General features: G+C 55.6%; 7 protein-coding genes across 7 annotated transcripts; 2 read left to right on the plus strand and 5 right to left on the minus strand.

Annotated features, from left to right (window-relative positions):
- Nucleotides 1-345: 345 nt before the first annotated feature.
- IWZ02DRAFT_386993 (uncharacterized protein) lies at nt 346-1346 on the minus strand (the record flags this gene model as incomplete). Its single annotated transcript, XM_066765509.1, has 3 exons — nt 346-530; nt 578-1015; nt 1109-1346. The coding sequence occupies 3 exons, from the start codon at nt 1344-1346 to the stop codon at nt 346-348; spliced, it is 861 nt and encodes a 286-aa protein (XP_066617881.1).
- A 450-nt stretch (nt 1347-1796) lies between these two features.
- Nucleotides 1797-4174, minus strand: IWZ02DRAFT_155616 (uncharacterized protein). The gene has a single exon (XM_066761987.1). It carries the CDS (start codon nt 4025-4027, stop codon nt 2072-2074), a length of 1956 nt encoding a protein of 651 aa, XP_066617882.1. The 5' UTR covers nt 4028-4174; the 3' UTR covers nt 1797-2071.
- Nucleotides 4175-5310: 1136 nt separating this feature from the next.
- Nucleotides 5311-8502, plus strand: IWZ02DRAFT_155698 (3-phosphoinositide-dependent protein kinase). Its single transcript, XM_066761990.1, has 2 exons — nt 5311-7889; nt 7937-8502. Exons 1-2 carry the CDS (start codon nt 5589-5591, stop codon nt 8279-8281), a joined length of 2646 nt encoding a protein of 881 aa, XP_066617883.1. The 5' UTR covers nt 5311-5588; the 3' UTR covers nt 8282-8502.
- Nucleotides 8503-10040: 1538 nt separating this feature from the next.
- IWZ02DRAFT_155691 (uncharacterized protein) lies at nt 10041-11146 on the minus strand. The gene has a single exon (XM_066761988.1). It carries the CDS (start codon nt 10901-10903, stop codon nt 10292-10294), a length of 612 nt encoding a protein of 203 aa, XP_066617884.1. The 5' UTR covers nt 10904-11146; the 3' UTR covers nt 10041-10291.
- Nucleotides 11147-12004: 858 nt separating this feature from the next.
- On the plus strand, nt 12005-14075 carry IWZ02DRAFT_155693 (uncharacterized protein). Its single transcript, XM_066761989.1, has 3 exons — nt 12005-12245; nt 12300-12596; nt 12646-14075. Exons 1-3 carry the CDS (start codon nt 12218-12220, stop codon nt 13854-13856), a joined length of 1536 nt encoding a protein of 511 aa, XP_066617885.1. The 5' UTR covers nt 12005-12217; the 3' UTR covers nt 13857-14075.
- A 2858-nt stretch (nt 14076-16933) lies between these two features.
- Nucleotides 16934-18020, minus strand: IWZ02DRAFT_155818 (uncharacterized protein). Its single transcript, XM_066761991.1, has 3 exons — nt 17495-18020; nt 17234-17444; nt 16934-17168 (listed from the first exon to the last, which is right to left on the minus strand). The coding sequence occupies exons 1-3, from the start codon at nt 17638-17640 to the stop codon at nt 17019-17021; spliced, it is 507 nt and encodes a 168-aa protein (XP_066617886.1). The 5' UTR covers nt 17641-18020; the 3' UTR covers nt 16934-17018.
- Nucleotides 18021-19137: 1117 nt separating this feature from the next.
- Nucleotides 19138-20237, minus strand: IWZ02DRAFT_437709 (uncharacterized protein; the record flags this gene model as incomplete). Its single annotated transcript, XM_066766651.1, has 4 exons — nt 19138-19835; nt 19919-19996; nt 20061-20143; nt 20206-20237. 4 exons carry the CDS (start codon nt 20235-20237, stop codon nt 19138-19140), a joined length of 891 nt encoding a protein of 296 aa, XP_066617887.1.
- Nucleotides 20238-20671: the final 434 nt, after the last annotated feature.

The raw sequence follows: 20671 nt of genomic DNA on the forward strand, positions 1-20671 counted from the left end.
TTTAGAGATGTTTGCCAAACCGTCTGAGTCCATCAATTGCTCACGCGCTCAAGTTTCCGCTTGAGTCTTCGCCATGTCAGCTGCATTTGAAAAGCAATGCTATGCTATGATACGTATCCTTGAGAGGTGCAAGGTTTCAAGTATTTTGTACAATCCCAAAGTCAAGGCAGTGATGCACTTGGGCGGAGTGTGCCCACCATGACACCTGCGATTACAAAATAAAAGTACCTCAAGGGGGTATCCAAACAAGAAGATGTTCTGCCAACGCCATCCTCTCCGTCGCTGGGCCCATCTTTCTCCCAAACGCCTTGTTATGCCTTTCCCATGTCCATGCTCACTCTTTCTCTACCAGTCGTAGACCCACCCAGAGTTCTTTTCGAAAAAGTCGTTGCATGCGTCGCGAAGCAAGATGTTCGTTCGTAAGTCCTCAATCCGGAGAGGCTCACGAGTCAGTGGATCGTACGGACTGCGCTTGAGATGCTCTATCAACGTTGCTCGCTCGTAAGAGTGACCAGTCTTCGTCACGACGGCTGCAAAAGAGTCAGCAGTGGCCATAAAACGAAAGAGAGCGCCCTACGATCGTGCATGATTTCAAACGAGATGTTGTCAATCAAATAGTCCGGTACCTCCCTCTTTTCCATGTTGTTCGGATCGGCTATCGCGAAAATGTTGCGCAAGTCCTCGAGTTTTTGTGCTGTACGCTTCGCCAACTCCTCTCTTTCTTCCATGGCTGCCACTTCGCCCAGATCCCCTTTGTCCGCCCTTTCGTTGATCGACTTGAGCTCCTGATTCGAGGCCGCCTCGATCTTGTCCTCGAGCTCCGCCAGCAAGGGGCTTTTACGCCGCAGCCGCTCGCGCTCCCTTCCCTCCCACTTGGCCTTTTTGCATTGCAGGACAAGCGCCGATATTGTCTGCGCATCGCGCGTGGGGGACCTGGAATTGATGCAAAGATCGTAGGCAACTAGAGCGGACGAGAGAGCTTCATTGGGATGCTTCAAAGCGAGCTGTGCGCGTGCTGCATCCAGGCTAGTCAGCGACCTTCGTTATGGCACATTCCCAAGGCGTGAAACCCGTCGACTTAAGCTTAATCCCAAGCGGCTGCACTTACCCAGGAATGTGTAAGCTTTCAGGTTGTCCCGTAACAACTCGATGCTCTTGAGACAGTCGTCAATGGCCAGCTCCCAGCTCTCCAGCTTCATGCGCGCGTTCGCACGGTTCGTAAAAAGGAGCGGGTTGTTTGGATTCTTTTGAATGGCCTGCGTGTACAGGGCCTCGGCCGCCACGTAGTCGCCATGCTTGAAGAGCTGGTTGCCTCGCTCCTTGAGCTGCTCCGACAAATGGGCCATGGGGAAGCGGCTGACGGCCGGGACTCGAGGAGGCTCGGGGACGGCGTCGGGATCGGCGGCGGCGGCGGCGACAAAGGGCTCGGTGGTGAAGTCGGGCTGCGAGGCTGCAGAGGGTCGGCCGTGGTGGAAGGGAAGCCGGCGGTGGAGGCTGTGCGAGGGGAAGCGCATCCGTATACGTTGCTTCAGGCCTCGGATCGAAGTTTCTGGCATTGTTGCGCATTTGTCACCCGCGGACGAGCTCCTCCTTTGTCGTGCATGACATGGGCATGCGCTTTTGGTGGGTTGAAAGAAGGCTAAGTAGGAACCGTCACAACCAACAGCCTTCAGCGCAAGCAGGGGTCCTGACGTTCCGGTTCCTGCCTTACGTAGCAACGTCACTTCGTAAAACGCGGGGACTTCCTTCAGGTCGACACGTACGTCACCACCACCCACGGCTCCGGCTCAAGCTCAAGCTTCAGCTTCACCACCAGCTGCTCCTCGACTGCCCACGCCTTAACACGTCAGATATCGAACCCTGTCTGCCGGGAATGTATTACCTTATGCTAGCCCTAGGATGCCTGATAAGGTGTTTGGATAAGCCAAACTCCACAGCCTTGACACTTTGCCCTCCAATCCCAGCCAACCAACCAGCATCCTCAAAACTCATGCTCCAGATGCCAATTGATGCGGTCCCCAACATTTGCCGTCTCTAATTCAAGCCTTCTCTGCTAGCCAAGACCCAATCATTACTGCTGAAACACCCTCCTCTCGAACGTGCCCAAGCTTGGTGGGGTGCGATCTATGCGCCCATCGTTTGTCTGCTCGACATATCTCCTGCGAGCCTCGATCTCTGCCATCATGGCCTGTCGCTCCGCCCGGCCCGAGTTTTCTTGCTCGTCCTGCCAAGGCGGCAAGAGCCTCGCAGACACGGACCGCAGGCGCTGCGGCCGTCGGTGTTGATGAATGTCCATCGTGTTGCGCCGTGACTCTGTGGCTGCGGCCGCAGCATGGGCGGCAGCAGCCGTTGCAACCGCCATGGCCGTCGATGCCGCGCTGTCGACTGCTGGTGACCATGATTGCTGAATCGTCCGGCCATGCGCGTGCACCCGAGCAACCTGGACGTGGGCATTGCCGGATGCACGCCGGCGGGAGTGCCGCTCCGGGGGTGGCTGCAGAGATGGCATTGACGCAGTCGTTAGATGCGGGCTTAGAGTGCGAAGCGTACGTGATCCTGCTGCGGTGGGATACCTCTCGATGAAACCACCAGATGGCTGCGGAGGGGATGAATCAAAGCTGAACGAGGGCAGGACATCGAGAGAACTGAAATTAGAATGCGGTATCTCGGCAAACGTTGGCATGGGTCGACGGGGGCTTGGAGAGTGGCGGTGTCGAGGGACCCTGCGGGGTGGCGGAGACATGCGCTCGGGTGATTCAAAGGTGGGCATGCGCAGCTCAAACAACGGCCTTCGAGTATCCTGAGATGCGCGTGGTGAAACTCTGCTCATCGAGCAGGGCGCACAGGCCATCTGTGAGCGCGTTTCCTTTTCGAGACAATCAAGGGGTGAGGTTTCTCGATTGATTAGATCCAACATGGTGGCACTGAGGGTCGGTGAGCTTTCTCTGGATGGAACGGCACTCGCATGCCTGCTGCTGGAGGATCCAACGCTTGGAACTCCAAGGAGTGGCCGCAGCAAGTCGGGAGTCGACGTGTTGCGGAACAGAAAAGAAGACCCGATTGATGCATTGCGACTGCTGTGCTCAGATATCTGACTTACACTGGGGGAGCGAGACAGGGTTCCAAAGGGCGAGACGTTGGCCACGGCGGGCAAGGAGTGGCGCCTCCTTTCAGAATCGGACGAGTGCAGGGTTGAGGAGTTTGAGGGGAGTCTGATGATGGGAATCGGGTCGCCCGAGCCAGAGGCCGCGTGATCCGGGGCCGACAGATCCAAGTCTCGTTGCGCAACAGAGTCTCGTGTCTCTGTCGAAGATTTTGGTGGGCATGCGTGTGCACTTTCGGCTTGGCTGGTAGTTGCCTGCTCTTTGGTTTTACGAGTCCTTGACTCGTCAGCTCTGGACTTTCGGGACGTGGAAGAATCTCCATGTTTTGGAGCTGGCCGACAAGGTTCGTGCTGCTGTTCGGATCCGCCTGACGGCTTGGTGTTGAGGAAATGTCGGGCGCCCAATTGAGCAGAAGACACTGGAGTTCTGTGGAGATCCAGTGAACCATCGTATTGGGGCAGTGACCTACCCAAAGTGGAAGCGCCAGGACCAGCCTTCTCCAACGATGGAGCTTGGTTGGCGGTCCGCTTCTTCAGCCGTCGACTGCGAGTCGGGTGTGTCGAGAGACGTTCCAGGTCAGACGTGCATATCGAGTCGTCTTCACTGCTGCCATCATTTGGGGAGATGGTCCTCTGGGCTCGCTCAGGCTTCGCCGAGACCTTGGTGTTGGCCTTGGAATCTTCTGCCTGTGAATGCTCGAGAGTGCATTCCTGAGGACCGTGAAGGGCGCCTGGATGAACAATTGACTCGTCGCGTGAGCGTTCGGGACCTCGACGAAGACGTGGACCAGGGTTCTCGGGAGGTGCGATTTTGCAGGGGGCAGAGCGGGTGTTCCCTGCAGCACGTCTTGCCGCTAGCCGCTTGGAGCCATCTTCAATGTCCTGGGCCGTGAGCCGGATTTCGGTTGCTCGACACCGCAGCATAGCCACGAAAGCCGCTCGAGACGTGTGTATCTTGGCAGAAGAGGACGCATAGGTCGGTCAACAAGTGGGACTGTCGCCATGGCTGCCGAAGAATCGTAGATAGCATACTGCACCGGGATAGCAGGAGCACTGAAAGCAAGCAGGCCGTTCTTTCTTGGTGTTACTGTCTCATTGGTTTTACTGCACAAGCGAGCAAAGAGCCAGCGGCTCCATAGGGACAGGACAGTGAGTCGAGACTGCCCTGACAATGTCGACCTTCGGATCAGACGGCCATGTGGATATGTAATACAAGGGGCTACCTCGAAACTGACATGTCGCAGTCACGGGCCATGAGAACAGAGGGTGAAAAGTCAGCATCGAGATGGAGACCGTGGGGGCAGCAGAAACCGAGGTAGGGACAAGCAGCAAATGACGACAGGTACAAGTGGAGCCTCAGAAGAAGTGGATCATGCGGATGATTCTGACCCCCAGACATGTAGGAGATGTTGGGCAGGTGGTTGGTACCTTTGACCACTGTTTGCCGGCCGTTTGTGAGCATGCAGCAAGTAGCAACAACAGGCAATATTGGCTCGAGGTAACGGCACACGACAGGGCGGCGAGGATGACGGAGCTGGAGGACGAAGCCGTGCGGACAGAGCAGGAGGCGGTATGCGGTACCGGGAGGCTATTTATTGCAGCGCAGGTATTTGCTGTGCGTGGTATTTCTGGGGCTCGATGGCGCACGTCCAGAGTTTACGTACATGGGTGGACGTCACTGTTAGGCAGCGCGGCAGTCAGGGGTGCCGACGTGATGGTTGGTGTTGAAGGAGATGGACGACGACGAGAAGAATGGTGAGGCCTCCCGCCACCCAGGGCTCCCAAAATCCATGGTCGCGATTGTCGTATTCCACGGAGAGATGCAATGCAGCGCCGTGTGTAATGGAGCGTCCAAGAGTCGTCAAGTCATAGGCGTCATCGTCGGCCAAGGGACACGTGAGCAGGGTCTGTTGGCGTGCAAGATGGAGGGAACCAGGACACCCCTTGGAGGCCGGGAGCAACACGATAGAAGGGAAAGACAGAGACAGCCAGGCCAGGCCAGGCACAGACACAGACATGTAGTAATAACATCTGCCCTGCCCTGCCCTGTCCTGTCCTGTCCTGTCCTGTCCCGGTGCGTGGGTTGCGCGCCAAGAGGCTCAACTGTCGACGACCGCCGCGCCCGCCAGCCAGCGCCAGCGCCAGCGCCAGCGCCAGGCCAGGCACACGCTCACCCACGCTCCCGATCCCGTCCCTACACCATCTTCCATCCATCTCTCTCTCACCATCCTCACCACCCTGCCCGCTGGTCCCGTCCGGCTCTCCCGCGACCCTGCTGCCCCTGCGCAGCCCCCGACGCTGCCTGCATGTCGCCTCGCACTGCCGACTTGCCCTCGTCCTTCTCGGCCTGACTCCTGCTACGCTACCACTGCAGTCTACCTCAGCTACCTTACGCTTCTCGTCCGCTCCACTCGCCCGCAGCCACTCCTTGTCGCCTCCCTCCTCCACACCCATCCTCCCCCGTTTCCGACCCTCTTAGCCCGCCATGAGCGGCGACATAAGTCTGTCGCAGTCGTTAGGGGGCTTGCGCATCGCAAACCCGGACAGCGACAGTACCCCTTCTCCTCCGCCCGCCGCTGCGCCGCCCGAGTCGACGACGACCACCACCACAACCGCGACGGCCGCAAGTCCCACCCCCGCCGACCACCCAGACTTGTCGGAACCCTCATCAAACGACCCCTCTCCCCCTCCTCCTGAGCGCCCCGATGCCTCGCACCTGCTGCAGCCCATACCCACCGAGTCGTCTACCTCGTCCATCGACTTCAATCCGAACCTCTTTTCGACCAGTCAAACTTCGCTCCACACCGTGGGTCCGACGACGTCAAGCGCAGAAGAACTCCAACAACCCTCGCCCTCCTCTCGCCTCAACCACCGCCAGTCCATGCCCATCGCTCAGCAGGCTCAGCTGCAGGCTCAGTCGTCGTACCCGCAACAGCCTCCCGGTCCAGGCCCGAACCGGAGCTACCCCGGCCACACGTCATCCTCACGCCCCGCCTCTGTTCTCTACAGCCACACCAATGCCTCGTCCGGCTCCGCAACTTCCGCCGTGGGCTCATACAGATATAACGACATTGGTTTGTCTCAGCCAGGGAATCCGGGTCTGAGTCGGAGTAGCTCAAGAGCGGCTGCAGCCGCCATGCAGGCTGCGGGGCTCCCGACGCGGGAGCCGAGCAGGTCCTATCGCCAGCCGCACCAGCAGATGCCCATCAATGGTCCTGGCCCAATGCCCCCTCGCCGCGCATCGCGAAGAAATCCCTTGGGACCCGGAACCGGACCCGGACCCTCAGGTGCGTATGCGTCAGACTCGATACCCGCTAGCAGCGAAGAGTGGAAGGACAAGGGAGCAGCCGTTGGCGTGAAGCAGGAGATGGATGCTAACGGAAAGCCTGTCTTGCGTGCAGTGAAAAAAGGAGTCAAGGATTTCAACTTTGGCAGAACACTTGGAGAAGGGTCCTACAGCACAGTGCTTGCCGCAACTGACCGTCAGACCTTGCGCGAATATGCCATTAAGGTCTTGGACAAGCGGCACATTATAAAGGAGAAGAAGGTTAAATATGTCAACATTGAAAAGGACACTCTGAACCGTCTCACCGAACACCCTGGAATTGTCCGCCTTTATTACACATTCCAAGATGAGCGTTCTCTCTACTTTGTTTTGGACCTTGCTAGCGGCGGGGAGCTTCTCGGTTTTTTGAAAAAGATGGGAACATTTGACGAAGAATGCACGCGGTTCTATGGCGCGCAAATCTTGGACGCCATTGATTACATGCACCAGCGAGGCATCATACATCGCGACCTCAAACCGGAGAATGTGCTTCTGGACAACCAGATGCACGTCAAGATTACCGACTTTGGCACGGCCAAGATTCTGCGGCCCCAGCAGCCTCCAAACGGAGACATTGCATCCGACGACCCGTTAGAAGGTGCTGGGACTGACAGAGCAGAATCATTCGTTGGCACTGCAGAATATGTCAGTCCAGAACTACTGACTGACAAGAATGCATGCAAGGCCAGTGACTTGTGGGCTTTTGGCTGCATAATATACCAGCTCCTGTCCGGACGACCTCCATTCAAGGCCGGCAACGAGTACCAAACCTTTCAAAAGATTGTCAACCTGGAATACTCTTTTCCCGATGCTTTTCCAGAAGCAGCCAAGGACTTGGTGGAGCGGCTATTGGTCCTCGACCCAGCGAAGCGATTGCCAATTGAACATATCAAAAACCATCGCTTTTTCGACGGCGTTCTTTGGGGAAAGGAATTGTGGAAGCAAAAGGCGCCGCGGCTGAAGCCATACTCACCTCCGCGCGAACCCATCAAGCTGAACGGGAGTGCCCCTTCGATACCCCCTCACATGCAAGCTTTGAGCGGCAACCGCCCTGGGCCCTCGTCTGGACCTTCGACCAACGCGCCGAGGCCCTCTGCGCGCGTCATCACGGAATTACCACCCCCCAGTCAACTTGACATTGATTGGTCGCCAGTGCTGACTCGCAACAACGAACGCATACTGAAATTGGGGAACCTCATGGTGACCTCAACCGCCGCACCCCATAGTCCACACGGAGAACCAGCTGCAGAAACACCTAAAAAGTTTTCTCGATTCTTTACAGGCAGCACGACCAAGAAACGGCAAAGGCTTGTCTTGATCACGTCCGCCGCTCGTCTCATCATTGCCGCCGCAGGCGGAGAGGAGAAAAAGGCCAAGATGGAGATGAATTTGTTGGTCGAAGGCACAAATTGGAGAAGCTCCAAAGATTCCAAGGGAGTGACTTCGTGGTGTATAGACACGGTAAGGAACCTCTTGTTTCGGTAGAGGGCTGGACTGACCCCAATTAGAAGGACAAACACCTCATCTTCGAAGATCCCAAAATCATTGGCAGCGACGCCGAAGGTACAAAGTATATGGCCCAAGAGTGGCTCGACGCGCTGGAGCAGGCGAGAGACTTTGCGAATTCTCAGAGTATGGCAACTTCCTATTCTGGCGACTCGGCATTCAACGAACTGAGCTCAACTATTTCAAGCCCAGCAAGCACTCTAGGCGGCGAATCAGCGCTTGATGGGGTCAACATACCGGCATCCAGACACTTGCGGAAGGACCACAGCGGAGACAACGAGTCGGTAAAGGGGCGCAAGAGATTTAGCAGACGGCATTCGAAGAATGGCCTCGCTGCCGTTTTTTGAACAAAAGCAAGCGTAGCATTCGTCGTCGAAGCAAGCAAGCAAGCATGTCTTCTCGATCATCATTACTTGTCGATACTGGGCCTCCTTTTCTTTTCGTTGTCGTCGTCGTCAACTTGAATGCTCCGTTCCCGTCCTTCCTCTTGATTGGTACCCGAGCCCAGCGCTCTCTCTCTCTCTCTCGCATCAAACCTCGATCGAGCGCGCTTTTCCGTCTCCCTCTTGCCCAACTTTAATACCTCTTTGTTTTCCCCTCGAGGCATCCTTTCAAACCGCCGCGGCGTCGTTGGACATTTCCCTCTCCTCTTTCCCCGTCGGTCCACGACGTCGTTCGGGCCCTCCATCCAATCCCGCCGTCGGCAATCGCATCACCACATCACAAACCATTCATCCATCAAATCATCCATCCATCCATCCATCCATCTCACAGAAGCGCGGGGCGTTATGGCGTTTTTCTTTATCCGTCTTCTTCTCCCTCTTTTACTCACTCGGTTGGTTTCTTTTGCCCCAAATCGCCGAGTTCACTTTTCTGTTTTCTCTTTTGTCCATCGCACATTAGCAAGCAAGCAAGCAAGCAAGCAAGCAAGAAGGTCTTCTTTTCTTTTTGATGCGTTGATGGTGCGCTACTGGTCGCTGGAAAGGAAAGATTTTTTCTCTCTTTTATTTTTTCTACCTCCCCATTCTTCTCTCCTCATTCTCTCGTGGCGTACAGAAGCGGGAGACGCTTTTCTCCTTCACTTTATTTCGCGCTGTAGTCAGAGCCGCTGGAGTTTCTTTTCTTCGTCTTGTCTGTCTGCGTGGCGGATGAGTTGTTGTAGGGTTGGCTCTGTTTTTTTTTTTCGGGGATTATAAAGTTTGTGTCTCTTTCTCTCTTCTTCTTTTTTTACTACTTCTCTTTCTCTTTCTTTCTCAGCCTCCTCCTCCTCCTCCTCCTCCTCCTCCCCCCCAACAAATCCATCCACCCACCCCTCCATACCGCCTCCCTCCTTCCCTTGCTTGACCGTTTCTTTCCCGTCCTCGGCCCGTCTTGGCATTGTCGTTATTGTTCGTTGTTAGCGCATACGTCCGTCCGTTTTGTACTTGGAGCAAGCGAAATGAGCGAAATGAGCAAGCGAGCAAGCAAGCAAGCGCAGCGGAAAATCACAATGATGCGAAAGAAAAAAAGCGAGCGAGTTTTTGGCTTTCTGTGTGGTGAGAGAGTGGCAGCGGGAAGGGAAAGAAGGAAAGGAGAAATGGAAAGTCAGGAGTAGTAGGAGTAGTCGTGCTGGATTCTTTTCGTTGGTTGGTGGTGGTGAGTGGGTGGGTGACAGCAGACAGACAAACAGACAGACAGACAGACAGACAGTGAGGGGAAACGAAGGAAAGGGATAGGAAAGGGAAGAAGATATCTTCTTGCTTGACGTTTTTTTCTGTCTCGTGTTGGTTGGTGATGTTGCGCCTGCCCGTGTCTTCTTCTTCTTCTTCTTCTTCTTCTTCTTCTTCTTCTGACTACTTCTATCCAGTCCATCATCGCCCAGATAGACAGACGGACGGACGGACGGACAGACAGACAGACTCCACTTCGGTCCAGATGCGGTGACTTTGTTTGCTGTAGGTCGTGATGAATGTAGACGACGCGCAGTCAGTTGAGACGAGGAAAGAGAGTAAGTACCTTGGCGAGCAGACGTGCAGCGGTTGGCGGCGGGGAGGGAGGGAGGGACGCGAAGGAAGGGAAGTGGTGTTGTGAGGGCGTGATTGAGAAGGGCTGCCCCGGTGTCTCATTGTCGGTGAATCTTGTTGTGTCCGAGTGATGCGAATGGGGTTGTGGGCTTCGGTTGTGCAAGGGGTTCACGAGACGAACAGGGGCTGACCGCGATTTCAAGGTAGTTGACGACGTAAGTATACTGTGGACAAGCGCGACCCTGTTGAAGCAAAGGGAGGAAATGTTGTGAAGGACGGTCGTAGCACTGTCATTTAGGTACTTCTACCAGCATTCTCACGTGTTGCAGCCTTCTCCATGACCACGCAGTTATGTCATCCGAGGAAAATCAGGGATGGCTTGAGAGCAAGCATGAATCCCTGCTGTAGATTCCGCCGTGTGGCGTTGGACTTTGGATCAGTGGCTGTGTACATGTTAGTAGACTCTGCTGCTGCGCAAAACGCCTCGCCGCAGAAACTCTTGTTTCTCCCACACGAAAAAGTTCGGCAGAGTCGTGCCGTTGTTGCAAACTTCACAGTGGCAACTCTTAATTTGGAATTGCACAGCACCCACCACAAGGTTTGCCTTCCCAATTGAGCAGTCAGCGAGGTTGACTCGAGCGAAGAGAGGCGAAGAGGGGGTAAAAAAAAAAGAAAAAAAAAAAAGAAAGAATCTCCCGGGAGCAGTCGGTGCCAAGATGCCAGACTCAATCTTGAAAAGCTTGACCAAACCTTGATGCGGGCGACATCACCAACATTCAGAGTTGGGGGAAATGACCACAATTGGGCGCGGAAATGAGTAAACGCTCGAGGTCCGGCGCAAGTCAGTTGGCAGCGGCCGTTGTGGTTACGGGCATGAGCGACGTCATTGTCGACCCAAGTGGCCTGACAATACCAAGCACACGGTAGCGAACAAAGCTTGGTAAATTCGCCGAGAATGCTAGGCATGCGAGCGAATCTTCGCAGTGCAGAGCGTAGTGGGCGCTGAGGAGGAAAAAAAGAAAAGTAAGAAAAAAAAAAAAAAAGGTTAAAGTTGTGGGTGACGCGGAGTTGAGCTTGCTGCAGCTGCAGCAGCTGCAGGGCTGCAGATCCGGAGCAATCACTCAGCAGTGGCGCGAGGACTCAGCAAACAGAGTGTTGCAGGTGATTACTGTGCGCAGTCAACGGCTGAGGCTCGACGGGAGATGGTCAGGGACGCTGGATTGACTCTGTGTCTGTATACGATCAGGGTCCAGCGGAGATGAAGTCGTTAGCTTTTCCGAACCCGTGGCGGTGGATGCTCGACCAGGCGGGAGCGGTCACCCGCTCCGGGGAGCTGGGTTCCGAGGGGGCAGGTTTTTTTTTTTTTTTTTCTTCTACAAGGGGGTGGTCGGCCGGCCGGTGGACTCGGAGGCGGCACGGCGGGAGTCTGCATGGCGAGGAGTGGGGCGCAATTATTGGACATGCACAAGCTGCCGTGGCCGAGTTGGAGCGGAAGTGGGAGCACCAGGTGGTGACTCGTCACTCAAGTGTAGATGATGCGCAGAGCCGGTTTGGGAAGGGAGCCGTGGCGGATGTCTTGTCTTGGGTCGGGTGGGCGTCGATGGCGAGGACGGGCGGATGATGGGCAGAGGGGTGCAGAGATCGGAATATAAGGGAACGCGGTGTAGTACGGAGGAGGGGAGGGGAGGGCAGTGGATCGGCGATGAAATTTGATATTGTGTCGAGGTTTTTTGCGATTTGCGAGCGAGCGAGCGAGCGAGGTTGGGTTGAGAGAGACAGAGAGGACAAGGGAAGCTGGGCCCGCGGACAAGGGAAGTTGGTCCCGCGGGCAAGCGGCCCGCGCGAATCCTCATCCTGGCGTTGGCTCTGGCGTCGGCTCCAAACTCTCTCTCTCTCTCTCTCTCTCTCTGTCTGACACGCTCGCACCTCGACCTCGACCACCACAACCTCGACCCGGCTTGGACTGGCTGCACTGGACCTGGACCTGGACCTGGACCTGAACCTCCCCGGACCACCGCAGACCAGGCATCGCACGTGATCCTTCCTCAACTGAGTGTCCCGCCGTTCTTCCCTTCCTGCGACCTCCGTCGCTTTCAAAAACCTGCCCTGTCCTCGTCCCAACCCTCTCGCCGCCCACCCACACAGCTAGCTCCTCGTGCTCGCCCGCCCGCTCGAGCTGCTCTCCACCCTCTTCTCCCAAGCTTCAATTTCTCCGAATCACCGTCGGCTGCTATTAGGCAGTCCTTCCAGATTCGGAGACGCTTAGTGCTTTCTGCCGCCATGGAGACCACCTTCATTACCATCCACGGTTCGCCAGCCCTAGCGCCCTCGCTCACTGCCCAATCACTGACCCTGCTGCCAGACCTCTCCAACGATGCCGTGGTCCTCTACGCATCCGACTCCATTGTCGACATTCTCGGCCACACCCCCGACGAGGTCGTAGGCCATTCCACCTGGGACTTTTTCCACGACGAAGAAACTCCCTTTGCTCGCGACTTTCACCGCCGCGGCGTCAAGCTGGACAAGGCCGCCGTCCTCGCCTACTGCCGCATCAAGAACCGTGATGGCAACTACGTAGGCTGCGAATGCTGTTTCTCCGTTTGCTACGACGTTATGGTGTGCTGTACCAGTATCTACCGCAGGGGCATGACGAGCCAGAGTACGCTTCTCACCCCTCCATTTACCATGTCATTCTAACCCGTGTGCAGAGCGCGCCGTTGAGGCTCCCATTGTGCGCAAGCTCTTCTCCTCCTCGGTCAAAGACCCGCGTTACCACATGCTTTCACACTTGTCGGCCAAGTTCGACCTCGGACACTCTGATCAGACCCACGAGCCTCGCGCTGCCCTGTTCCTGAACCGCTTCACCCGGACCCTAACCATCATGTACGCCACCAGTGGCATTGAACAGGTCATTGGCATCTCCAACGACCAGATGAAGGGCAAGAGCTTCTACTACTGCATTCAGGAAAACTGCCTCGAAGACGCCGTCCGAGTCCTGGAGACGGCCAAGGGAAACGATTCGATTGCCTACATGCGCTTCTGGTTCCGCGATCCCCGCGTGCAGGATCCCCACAGGGAGCCTAGCGAGTCCGAGGCCGGCGAGACTGAAGATGAGGAAATGACCGATGTCACCGAAGACGAGGATGACAGCAGCGAGAGATCGACCCCGACGAGAAACCTCTCGGGTGCCTCAGGAACCGACACGGACGTCCAAGTTTCTTCGACCGAAGCCCAGACCTCTTCGCACGGCGCGGCGCAGTCCAGCGGCGCTCAACACTCGTCCGACGAGAGCAACTTTCCCCCGACCGACCGCCATGCCGCTCTGCTGGGCATCCCTCGCCCTCGCTCTTCTGTGTCTTCGCGCGCAACTCCGTCTTCATCGAGTGCCGAATATCCCGATATTGAGCTTGAAGCCGTCGTCTCGTGCACGTCCGACGGTCTCGTTGTCTGCTTGCGCAAAGCTCGCCCCCTCATGCCCACGTCTACCCATCCTCAACAGACGCCTCAGCACAATGGCATCTTCGCCGCTCCTTGGGCTCCCGAGCCAGTCTTCTTGCCCCCTCTCCCAGACCCGTACGCCAACGCTGCTCGTCTAGGAATCTCGGCGCCAGTGCCGCAGAACAACTCCGTTGCCCCAACAGTTGGTGGACCCTCTGCCTCGGACTTTATGCGCACGATCCGCGATGTAGCCGTCTTCGCTTGGGCTCTCACCGGTATCAACGGTGGACTTGCAGACTACACGCGTGGCAAGCCAATGGGCGAGTCCCAGCCACCAGACGGTTTTCCCATCTGGGTCCCCGAGGGCAAGGACGCGGCCTTCTTCACTTCCAACGGAAGCAGCAGCAGCGGACGCACGAGCGCTTCTGGCATCAAGGATCCCTTTGGCGATCCAGGTCTGGGCTCGAGGAGATTCGCTTGATTTTCTACCGTCAAAAGCTCAACTGCAGGTGCCATTCCTCTCCGCCGCGGACCCGAAATCAAAAGATCAACTCCCGTTCGTTTGCTTGCCTTTGCTGCTCTGGCGCTGGATCCACTGATCATTTTTGATTGCTTCTCGGTCGACTGGCGGGACCGAACAAAAAACTACACGAAGCCATCTGTAACGAGCTCACGACCAAAATGTCTGTCTTCTACTTCTTCCCAACATCTTATTCCCCTTCTCCTTTAAGCGTTTCAGCGGGCGGCGAAATACCTTATATCCAAATGCTGTTTGTAGCTGTGGGACCGTTTGCCATTTTCTTTTTTAACCTTTTTGCTGCAAATTTTGCGCTCGCGGCGGCACTTTGCTGAGGAGATGAATGAGAAAGAGATTTGTGGAAGCAGGTTGCACCCCAAAATATAGTTACAAGGTACGGATATGTACCCCCCACCTTCCTTGCTCGAGCGAGCCGGCAGGATACTGTACGAGGGAGTAGCAACAGCAGCGGTAGTGGTCGACAGCAGGTATAATGAAGCAAGTATGTATGCTAAGTTGCTCTCACCCGATACACAACCCCCGCCGCCACTCTTGACCCCACCACCATGCGGATACACGAGCACGGAGCAGCGGCGCCTGACGCTTTTTTCCAACAACAAAGTTGGACGTGGGGGAGGGAGGGAGGGAGGGAGGGGCCGCGTAATCAATCAATCAATTAATCAATTAATTCCTCTCCACGTACCCCAGTTACCACCGCCCTCCCTGTCCTTCCTTCCCTCCCGCTCTCCCGCGCGCGTTCCCGCCCACTGCAGCACCATCTCAGCCAGCCCCAGCCAGATGAGGGTTAAGGCAATTATTTTGAGAGGACATGGGCGGGCGGGCAGGCGGGCGGAGGTCATAGGTGGGTTTTGATGGTAGTAGTAGTGGTGGTGGTGGAATCCTTGCTTGGTTGTGATGGTATTGTTTTTTTTTTTTTTTTTTTTTTTTTTGTGCTGACGCTGTTTTAGAGCTGTAAGGATGGGATGGATGGGATGGATGGGGGATGGGAGTGTACAGAGGTAGGTTGATGTCTCTTTTGGGTGCTTTGCAGATAGACAGACAGACAGCGTGTTTGAGCTGCGCTGCTGCACACATAGATACATATATACACACACATACATCTTTATGCGTCATGCATTGTGCATGTATCCAGTAGTGCCATGTACAGCAGACAAGCAAACCCTCCTCCTCCTCCTCCTCCTCTTCTACCTCCTCCTGTACCTCCTCCTCTTCACCCACCCTATACATCCATCCTCATCCATAGCCCACACTCGCGCGGCAAGACAGAACATAACAGCCATCCATCCAGACAGCGGAGCCAACGATAAAAGTGGCGTTAGCTACAGGTGTGGGTAGGAGCGGGTAAATAAGCATGTGCAGTGAACGGCCTAAGCAGCACTTGCCACACGCGGTGCGGTGCTGAGGTAGGTAGGGTGTGGTGGTTGGTTAAGTAATCATATATAGTACTTATATACCTACCACACTTGCTTGTGCACACAATAGGTCGTCATTTGCCGCCTCGGCCGACTGACTGTTTTTTGGTGTGCCGGATTCCCTCCCTCCCTCTCTCTCTCTCTCTCTCTCTCTCTCTCTCTCTCCGTTTCTATCCATCTATGTAGTTATCCGTCTCCCTTATTCTTGTAATGGATGCTTTGTGTATGTATCTTTTAGTCTTTTTTGAAGGCGTTAAGCATGATTAGAGGAAGTAGGCGTGTAGGTGTGTGTATGATAGTCCATACACTGACTACGAGTGCATAAGTACATATTGCAGTGTATGTACTAAGCGAGTTACCTCAGCCATCTTCCCGGAGGAAAAGGTCGTTGCAACTTGGCACCTTTCTTTCTCTCATCTCTCTCTCTCTCTCTCCCCCCCCCCCCCCCCCCCCCCCCCCCCCCCCCCCGTCACTCTACTCCATCCAGGCCAATTCATATTGATCATCAGCAAGCCCGCACGACAGCAACGGGCAGCGCGGCAAGTCACGTCCAACCATCCGTCCCTCGAGCAACAACCCAAACAAACAAATCGAGAAAATACCTCCGCAAGCCAGACCAGACCAAATCAAGCCAAGCCGCCGCCAACAACAACAAAAAGCGCAAAACTCCATCCACCACTGTCACCGACCGCGTCAACGCGCTAATGCCGGAAAATTCCGCGAGACGGCGTGTCGATCTTCTTTTGCGCCGGGCAGGGGCCAAGGGAATGCGGCAGCGGGTGTTGCCGGCTGTTGGCTGTTTTTGGCACTGTGGCAGGAGGTCGGTTGGTCGGTCGGCTTGCCGACTAATGACCCCCCTGGCCACTCACACTGGCACAAAATGGTTTAGGTAGGTAGGCAGGTAGGCGCGGCAAAGACACCACCAGTACCGTTGTATGCACGTAGCCGTAGACGCAATAGACGGCACATGTTCTCCGAGACGGACGGACGGCCGTATTGCACAGCTAATTTTCATCTGGCGCCGTCGTCACGCGAGAGGAAATGTGGTAACTACGGACGGACGACAGACGGCCGAGACGCAGGGGAACAGTACGGAGGCAGGGGCCAAAAAGAGGGGTGGGGTGGATGGGTGGAGTGGAGTAGGTGAGAGTCAGGGGTTTGCGTGTTGGGGGACGGACGGATGCCCCCACAGGCTCGGGGTCGAGACACGCGCGCCGGGCAGCGCGGCGCAGGGGTAAGCGAGACTAAGCGTCGATCTCCATGCGCTGCTGCTGCGGCACCGGTGGTGATGCGTCGTGGTGAGTGGACTGTTAGAGGCGCGAGAGGAGGGTTTTTGGTTGATTGATGGTGGAAGAGAAAAGGACGTTGTTCAACAGGCAGGGTGTGGGTGGTTGGAAGCAGAAACGGCCAAGTCGATTGCTCGCTGTGGTCTTTTCCGTAACAGAGGTGACGACGGGCCCGCACAATGATGCCTGTGGTATAGCGAATCGGTCAAGGCGTTGTACATCCGGATGCATGTACATCAATATACGACCCCTGCTCTTTTTGGCCCTGCATTTTGTCCGTCGCTCTGTGGCTCGCTCGCGCGTCGTCGGGAGATTTGCAACGGGCGGGTCCCAATTCGCTTATTGGACCAGTCGTTGGGCGGGCGGCCGTTACGGCCTGCTCCGTTCAAAGTGCGGGATCCGAATGGTCAGATCACAGGCGTGGAGGTGGGAAAGGGGGAAAAGTGACAGGTAACACGGCCGAGTTGATTCGTTGACGGCATGGGAAGACGGCGACAAGGGACGGAGATGGTTGAGTCTCGTGCTCGCCCCAGTGTAGTTGAGTTGCTTTTGCGTTGCTTTTGCACGTTCAGTCAATCCTGTCGTCGAGACCGTGGTTGTTGATTTGAAGTTGAAGACGAACGTGTGCTATGGAGAGCTGTCTCGAGACAGTGCTCGTCTCCCGGCGTGCGTGGTCAGAGAGGTGTAGTTCGTGTTTGCTGCTGCTGCTCACCGCCACAACCGCCTTTCCAAACGCTCGTCTGCAGCGGATTCCATAGGCGTCAGATATCTTCCCTGGCGACTCTCCCTCGTTCACGCATTTTGCCGTCGGCAGCTGGCCCGCTCGCTTCCACCTGCGTCAGTCAGTATGCTAGCCGCAATGGGACAAACGGGGACCTGCGACCTGCACCTCATCGACGATCCGGCCCTTGCCCTTCCCTCTCCGTACCCTATCACGCTCCACTCGTCCTGTCCTGCGGTCTGCCCTGCCTCGTCCCGCCGTCTTGGCCCTGGTTGCATTGGCCGCGTCCCAGGTGCCGGCCTCGGCATCCGCTGGGCTGTGGCTGGCTGGCTGGCTGGCTGGCCGCGGCCGCGGCTGTTGCTGCGCTACTGCACGAGTGGACTGGAAGGGACTGCTCGGGCATGATAACCACTGGTGACTTACAGGGTCGCGTACTGTTGCCGTGTGGTGGCTGGTATGCAAGACGCGCTTAATGTTGAGTACGGATTTGGCGCTGGTAGCGTCCATCCGCAAAAAGATTCCGGTCATGGCGACAGCAGCAGGGTCTCGCCATGCAGCGGCATAGAAGCAGCGAGAGTGTGGGTCATGACAGTTGCCGTTGATTCGTCGAGGTGTGGCCTCGGTCCGCCAGAGGCGCGTGCAAGAAGCTGGACAATAAAGACATCTCGACAATTGCCGCTGAGAAAAAACACGGGAAAGACTGGGATTTGAGCAAGCAATGCGTGGGGACCCCCAAGCAAGTCAGACGGCACGTCGGAACGACGCGTGAGACGGGATGAGGCGGCTGGCTGACCGTTGACAAACGTAAGAGGCGACTAGTTCCCTCTGGAGAAACGAAAATGATGGCACACGTTTGAAGGTAGTGTGAATGGGTGACATGCGTGCATTCGCCTGCTGCAAAACCAATGCTGCTCTGCGGCAACCAGATAAACAGTTGGAAATATTTTCCTATCTCACCCCCATCGAACCCTCCACTTTAAGACCATGTAGTCTTGCTCTCTGGCTCAGCCCTGCTTGACCACAATTGTGACGTGTCGTTCGTTGTGAATGAGTCGCTAGATAGCAAGCTTAATTGGTCTTAGGCAATTTCCTTCCGAGGGTGGATGAATGCATTACCAGGACGGGAAAATGCGACCTCAAAAGATGATTGGTCGGGGCTTGCGTGGAGCTTTGGAGTTTTTTCTCTGCATTGAAAAGTTTGATGATGTCTTTTCTCTTCATCTTCTTCAAACGTCCACAGTCATGGGCTCCGGGTGGTCGCCGAATCCTGTAGTGATAGACTCCCATCCCCTTTTACACCTTTGACGTCATGGCTGTTGCGCGGACCGAATTTTCGTGGGCAACTGCCTGTCCGCCTTGGGTCTTTCAAATCCACCTATTCATCAAGAAGATGAATCCTGTTTGGCCCGCCTTGTCTATGTCCGCCTGACCCACGCTCACCATCCACTCTCCCACCAGAGCTCCATGCTACGGCTCTAGTCCGTCACCATGCATCGATCTCGACGAAGCTTGTTTGGCATGTGGACGCTCTTGTGCGCCGGATTGGAATGAACGGGCTCTTGTAAGGCTGACTCTTGGACTCAATCCTATTCCTTGGGCGCACCGTTCCGTTGCTGTTTACTAACATGGACCTCTCACCAGGGCTGTTCAGCCTGTTAGATTGCTGTGGAGGCGAGTGTTCACGATTCGCCTCTACGTCTCGGCACTCTTCCTCAAGCCGTTGCAAGTCCCAGAAGTGAAGACGCCATCTTTGCTTCCGTAAGCGAGGACCGGTCGTTTTTGAGGCATGTGGAAGAGACCGAACCTTATCCAAACGAGATCGTTGAGTCCAGTCCTGAGAGCCATGAGACGTTGGAAGCGAGGGCCAAATACTGAGTAGGTTGCTCCATGAAAATTGGAGGAGTCTTCGTCTTCACGGAATAAATCGTCCTTGTAATCGGCTGTGGCTGTTGCACTGCGGAGGAGGAAGAGAGCCATTGAACCCGGTAATCTTCCAGATGTAGATGACGTCTCCCAACGCAGCCCTTGGAAATCACCAAGTCTCCGTAGAACGCGATGCTGTCCACCTCGTTGGCATGGATCTCATTCGATTTGAAGTGCGGGACGTAGGACGGCTTGACGTTGTCTGTTCCGGTATTTTCGTTTGGCAAATCAGGTAAGGCCCAAAGTTGTATCGACGTACCGAACCATCCAGATATCAGGTAACGGCCAGAATCGTGAAAGGCAAGGCAATGCCCTTTCTCGGCACCGTGGAAGATGGCGGCCACTGGTTTTTTCTCATATTTGGCACCTAGGTGCCATATGTAGATCCTTTCATCTTCAGAGATGGAGGCCAGTATTTCAGGGCATGCTGGCGAGATTTTCAGGTCGTTGATGGAGCCTCCATGGCCGACAAGATCCCTAGTGTGCTTGTCCTCCATGACATCCAGGATCTTGATGATGGGTGGCTGAATGCCAGCAACGCAAAGAAGCGGATTGCCGTTTTCCACATTCTGCGACCACTCTACGCTATTCAGCTCAGTGAGTTCACCCTGTGAGTGTGTGCTTAGTAGGACGGTTGCCACTCGTCTTGATAATCAAACACACCTTTCTTTGCTTTGATCGTTAAACTCGCGAAGGATTTCAATTTGCCGGTCTTTTCTTCGAGAGGCGGCACACTAAGACCTATATCGAAAGTCGTTAGCCACAGTCGAGGTAATTTTCCTGGAGAACCAGACTCTTTGGAAACCCGTGGCTGCAAAAACTGGGGTCTTCGCCAGGCGCGTCATAGGGGTAGAATCTGACGTCCCAAAGGCAAGTCGTTTTGTCGTCCTGCATTGAAAGTCAGCTGCGGTAGTTCGACTTTGAATACTTGTTGTGTCTACCCATACTACCCCAGCCGGGCGCGGAGCTCTTTGGCTTGCATGGTGTGGTGAAGCACGAAATGAAGAGGATTCTTGAGCTGCGAGTCGTTGCCACCGCACCTGGCAGTTGCCTTCATTGAAAGACGAATTCAAGCACCTGGCGAGCTGAAATCATCCACCGCTCCCTGCCATCGCCCGCATGTGTGGTGATTGTTCAAGGTTGGTGTTGGAGGTGAAGTTCGCCCAAAGTTGTAGTTGGGCCGACTTACGACCGAGCCCGACGCGTTTGTTCGCGCCTTCCTCCTTCACCAACACCACAAACATCCCATCCAACCCTCTTTTCACCATCAAATCATCACGCGTCGATCTCGAAGCAAAAGGATTGTATTTTGGCAGTTAATCTTCATTTCTAGCCGGCTCCTTGCATGCTTGAAGGCCCTTCGTTCCACGGCGCTACCAACGTTGCCCCAGATGGCCTTGCGACTTGCGACCTTTT

Source organism: Phyllosticta citriasiana (genome assembly GCF_038021145.1).
Source record: "Phyllosticta citriasiana strain CBS 120426 chromosome Unknown IWZ02scaffold_21, whole genome shotgun sequence".
Taxonomy (NCBI): Eukaryota; Fungi; Ascomycota; class Dothideomycetes; order Botryosphaeriales; family Phyllostictaceae; genus Phyllosticta; species Phyllosticta citriasiana.

Coding starts and splice junctions, on each gene's coding strand:
- IWZ02DRAFT_155616 (XM_066761987.1), bottom strand. CDS start 4,027: ATGCTGCGGTGTCGAGCAACCGAAATCCGGCTCACGGCCCAGGACATT.
- IWZ02DRAFT_155698 (XM_066761990.1), top strand. CDS start 5,589: ATGAGCGGCGACATAAGTCTGTCGCAGTCGTTAGGGGGCTTGCGCATC. Junction 7,890..7,936: donor CTTCGTGGTGTATAGACACG/GTAAGGAACCTC, acceptor GACCCCAATTAG/AAGGACAAACACCTCATCTT.
- IWZ02DRAFT_155691 (XM_066761988.1), bottom strand. CDS start 10,903: ATGCCTAGCATTCTCGGCGAATTTACCAAGCTTTGTTCGCTACCGTGT.
- IWZ02DRAFT_155693 (XM_066761989.1), top strand. CDS start 12,218: ATGGAGACCACCTTCATTACCATCCACG. Junction 12,246..12,299: donor CACCTTCATTACCATCCACG/GTTCGCCAGCCC, acceptor CCCTGCTGCCAG/ACCTCTCCAACGATGCCGTG. Junction 12,597..12,645: donor CAGGGGCATGACGAGCCAGA/GTACGCTTCTCA, acceptor ACCCGTGTGCAG/AGCGCGCCGTTGAGGCTCCC.
- IWZ02DRAFT_155818 (XM_066761991.1), bottom strand. CDS start 17,640: ATGCCGAGGCCGGCACCTGGGACGCGGCCAATGCAACCAGGGCCAAGA. Junction 17,445..17,494: donor GGATCGTCGATGAGGTGCAG/GTCGCAGGTCCC, acceptor TGACTGACGCAG/GTGGAAGCGAGCGGGCCAGC. Junction 17,169..17,233: donor GACAGCTCTCCATAGCACAC/GTTCGTCTTCAA, acceptor AACGTGCAAAAG/CAACGCAAAAGCAACTCAAC.